The sequence below is a fragment of the Cystoisospora suis genome (genome assembly GCF_002600585.1).
Source record: "Cystoisospora suis strain Wien I chromosome Unknown contig_5346, whole genome shotgun sequence".
Lineage (NCBI taxonomy): Eukaryota > Apicomplexa > Conoidasida > Eucoccidiorida > Sarcocystidae > Cystoisospora > Cystoisospora suis.
This window is the reverse complement of record NW_027158136.1, coordinates 161-2,461: the sequence shown is the minus strand read 5'-3', so window position 1 is coordinate 2,461 and position 2,301 is coordinate 161. Positions and strand designations below refer to the sequence as shown.

Sequence of the window (2,301 nt, the reverse complement as noted above, 5' to 3'; positions counted from 1 at the left end):
ATCTATCTCTAATCTATCTATATGTACACCCAACCCGCACTCATTTATCCCGAGAGCATCACACTGCGTCTATATCTATCTATCTCTCTATGTATATATACGCATGCATGCCTAGATATATGTATATATGGATGAGCTTTGTGTGAGAGTGTTATGTGTATCATTATTAATATTGAGACGTACCCGTTGCGGACCCACATAGAGGAGGTAGTGACTTGGTGATAGAAGACAAGAGACCTCAAGTGATGCTCTAAAGCCTCCATGCGATCTTCAAGTGGAAACCTAAGGAAATGAAGAAGCTCGTCAAACGTCTCCAGAGAAGAGTCTTTATGGGAAGTTAAAGCGACAAGAAGCTGAGAGAGAAGTCGATGAAGGGGAATATGAAAGGACGTCGGATGCTCGCTTATCAAGTGATCTTCACCTCGATACAGAGGATACACTAAACAGAGAAACATGAGATAACAAAGAAAGAAAGAAGAAAGAGATAAGAAAGAAAAGAGTTGCGAGATAATTTGTGAAGAAAAAGAAGAAAGAACGCGATCTTCTCTTGCGGGAATGGTTGCCTTGACAAGATCCACATATACATATGCATAGACACATAGACACGTATATACCTGATGGCATCTCTACATAAACAGAGAGAGAGGTGGATGTATCCTCTTCTCAATATCTCAAGAGAGACTATTCTATCATACTTCAGATCCTACGATCGACAACCTCGGATAGATCAAGAACTTCTCCCTCTTATCTTTCCACGTGGTATAGTCAAGCAAACAGTCTTCAAGCACACAGACGTCTGCATATTCATCCATACAGACATGTATACATACTCAGACATTCATGAACATATACATATGGCATGCATAGTCATACATAGTCAGAGACATCTTCATATTTGCCAAGCCATTCCTATCAAAACAAACAGAAGTGATGCATGTCTTCTTCTTCTTCTTCCCCTCGTCGACGTCAAGAGAGAATACACAGGGAAAAGTACATCCACACATACAAGACTATAGATGTAGAGAGAACGCGTATGTATGCATGAGTACGTACGGAGATGTAGGAACATATGTGTATAGGTATGTATGAGTATGTTTATGTATGTATGAAGATGTATGTGTACATCATACTCTGTCTCTCTCTCTGTCATTCTACCTCCTTTCCCCATGCCATCATCGTCATTCTTTCTTTCTCATCTCTTTCTTTCTTTCTCCTTTTCTCCTATTGAACTAACCAGGTCTCGAGAACAGCCGTCTTTTCTCTTCTTCTCCTTCTCCTTCTCTATTCTTTATCATCTTCTTTGCTTGTTCTTTCCGTCGTAGATCATCTAGAACGTCCTGTACACCTCCCTGGCTAGCGAAGACCCAGTACACCCCATTCTCAAGAGCTTCTCTTCTACGAGTCGCTCCTATCCACGCTTGAACTCTTTGTCGCGTCTTCTGTGTGATGAGAACAGCGACGGGCCATGGGGTGGATTCTAGAATATCATGGAGAGCTAAAGCATTCTGACCCAATTCGATAGCGAGACAGAGAGAATGCGACCACCTCTGTGTATCTTCGTACTCTACATGCGTCCTCGTGCGTCGCTTGTGGAGGTGCATGTTCTGACTTAAGCAATACAAAGGCAGAAAGCCACTATCCCAGAAAGCTGAGACATGAGACGGATCTTCTGATAAATCTGAGAGCAAAGAAAGAAGGAAAGAAAGAGAGAAAGGAGAAGAAAGGGTGAGAAAGAAAAGGTGAGGAAGAAAGAAAGAGTGAGAAAGAGAGAAAGACACAAAGCACGGAGAAGACGAGGAGAAAAGGCGATAGGGAGAAAGAGAGAGAAAGGAAGGACAACGTGCAACAGAGAAGCTGGATTGAAAGACTACTATGGATCTGAACACATATATCACATGTATACGCGTCTAAATAGATGTATCTATCTATCTACCTATACATATCTATACATATATACATAGATAGCGAGTGCAGTAGAGGGAGTCTATCGCAGATGCATTTATATCTCTCAATCTCTCTATCTCTCCATCCATCCGCCTATCCGTAGATGCGACGTAAACATGTATAGAGAGAGAGATGAGTATACGTATGTATGAAGAGAAGAACCGATCGACGTTACGTGCGAGTAGAAATAGAGTGAAGGGTCTAGGCTTGAATTTCTGTATTCTCTTCAGCTGAGAATCGATTGTCACCAGTACAGCTCGAGTGTCGATTGTCAGGTAGGGGGGAGCGAGAAGAGGAAAGAGAGACGGAGAGAACATCTCTGATAAGGCAACTGACTCTTGAGAAATTTTAGGTCAT

General features: G+C 42.0%; 1 protein-coding gene across 1 annotated transcript in view; it reads right to left on the bottom strand.

Annotated features, from left to right (window-relative positions):
• The window catches only part of CSUI_009150 (zinc finger in n-recognin protein), a 10,158-nt gene extending 8,482 nt beyond the window's left edge, over positions 1-1,676 (bottom strand). Inside the window, exons 1-2 of the mRNA XM_068069268.1 lie at positions 1,235-1,676; positions 184-439 (exon numbers count right to left, since the gene is read on the bottom strand). Of these exons, the coding sequence (XP_067918756.1) occupies positions 184-439; positions 1,235-1,601 (623 nt within the window). The 5' untranslated portion in view covers positions 1,602-1,676. The remainder of the gene's footprint in view (positions 1-183; positions 440-1,234) is intronic.
• Between the last annotated feature and the right edge of the window lie 625 nt (positions 1,677-2,301).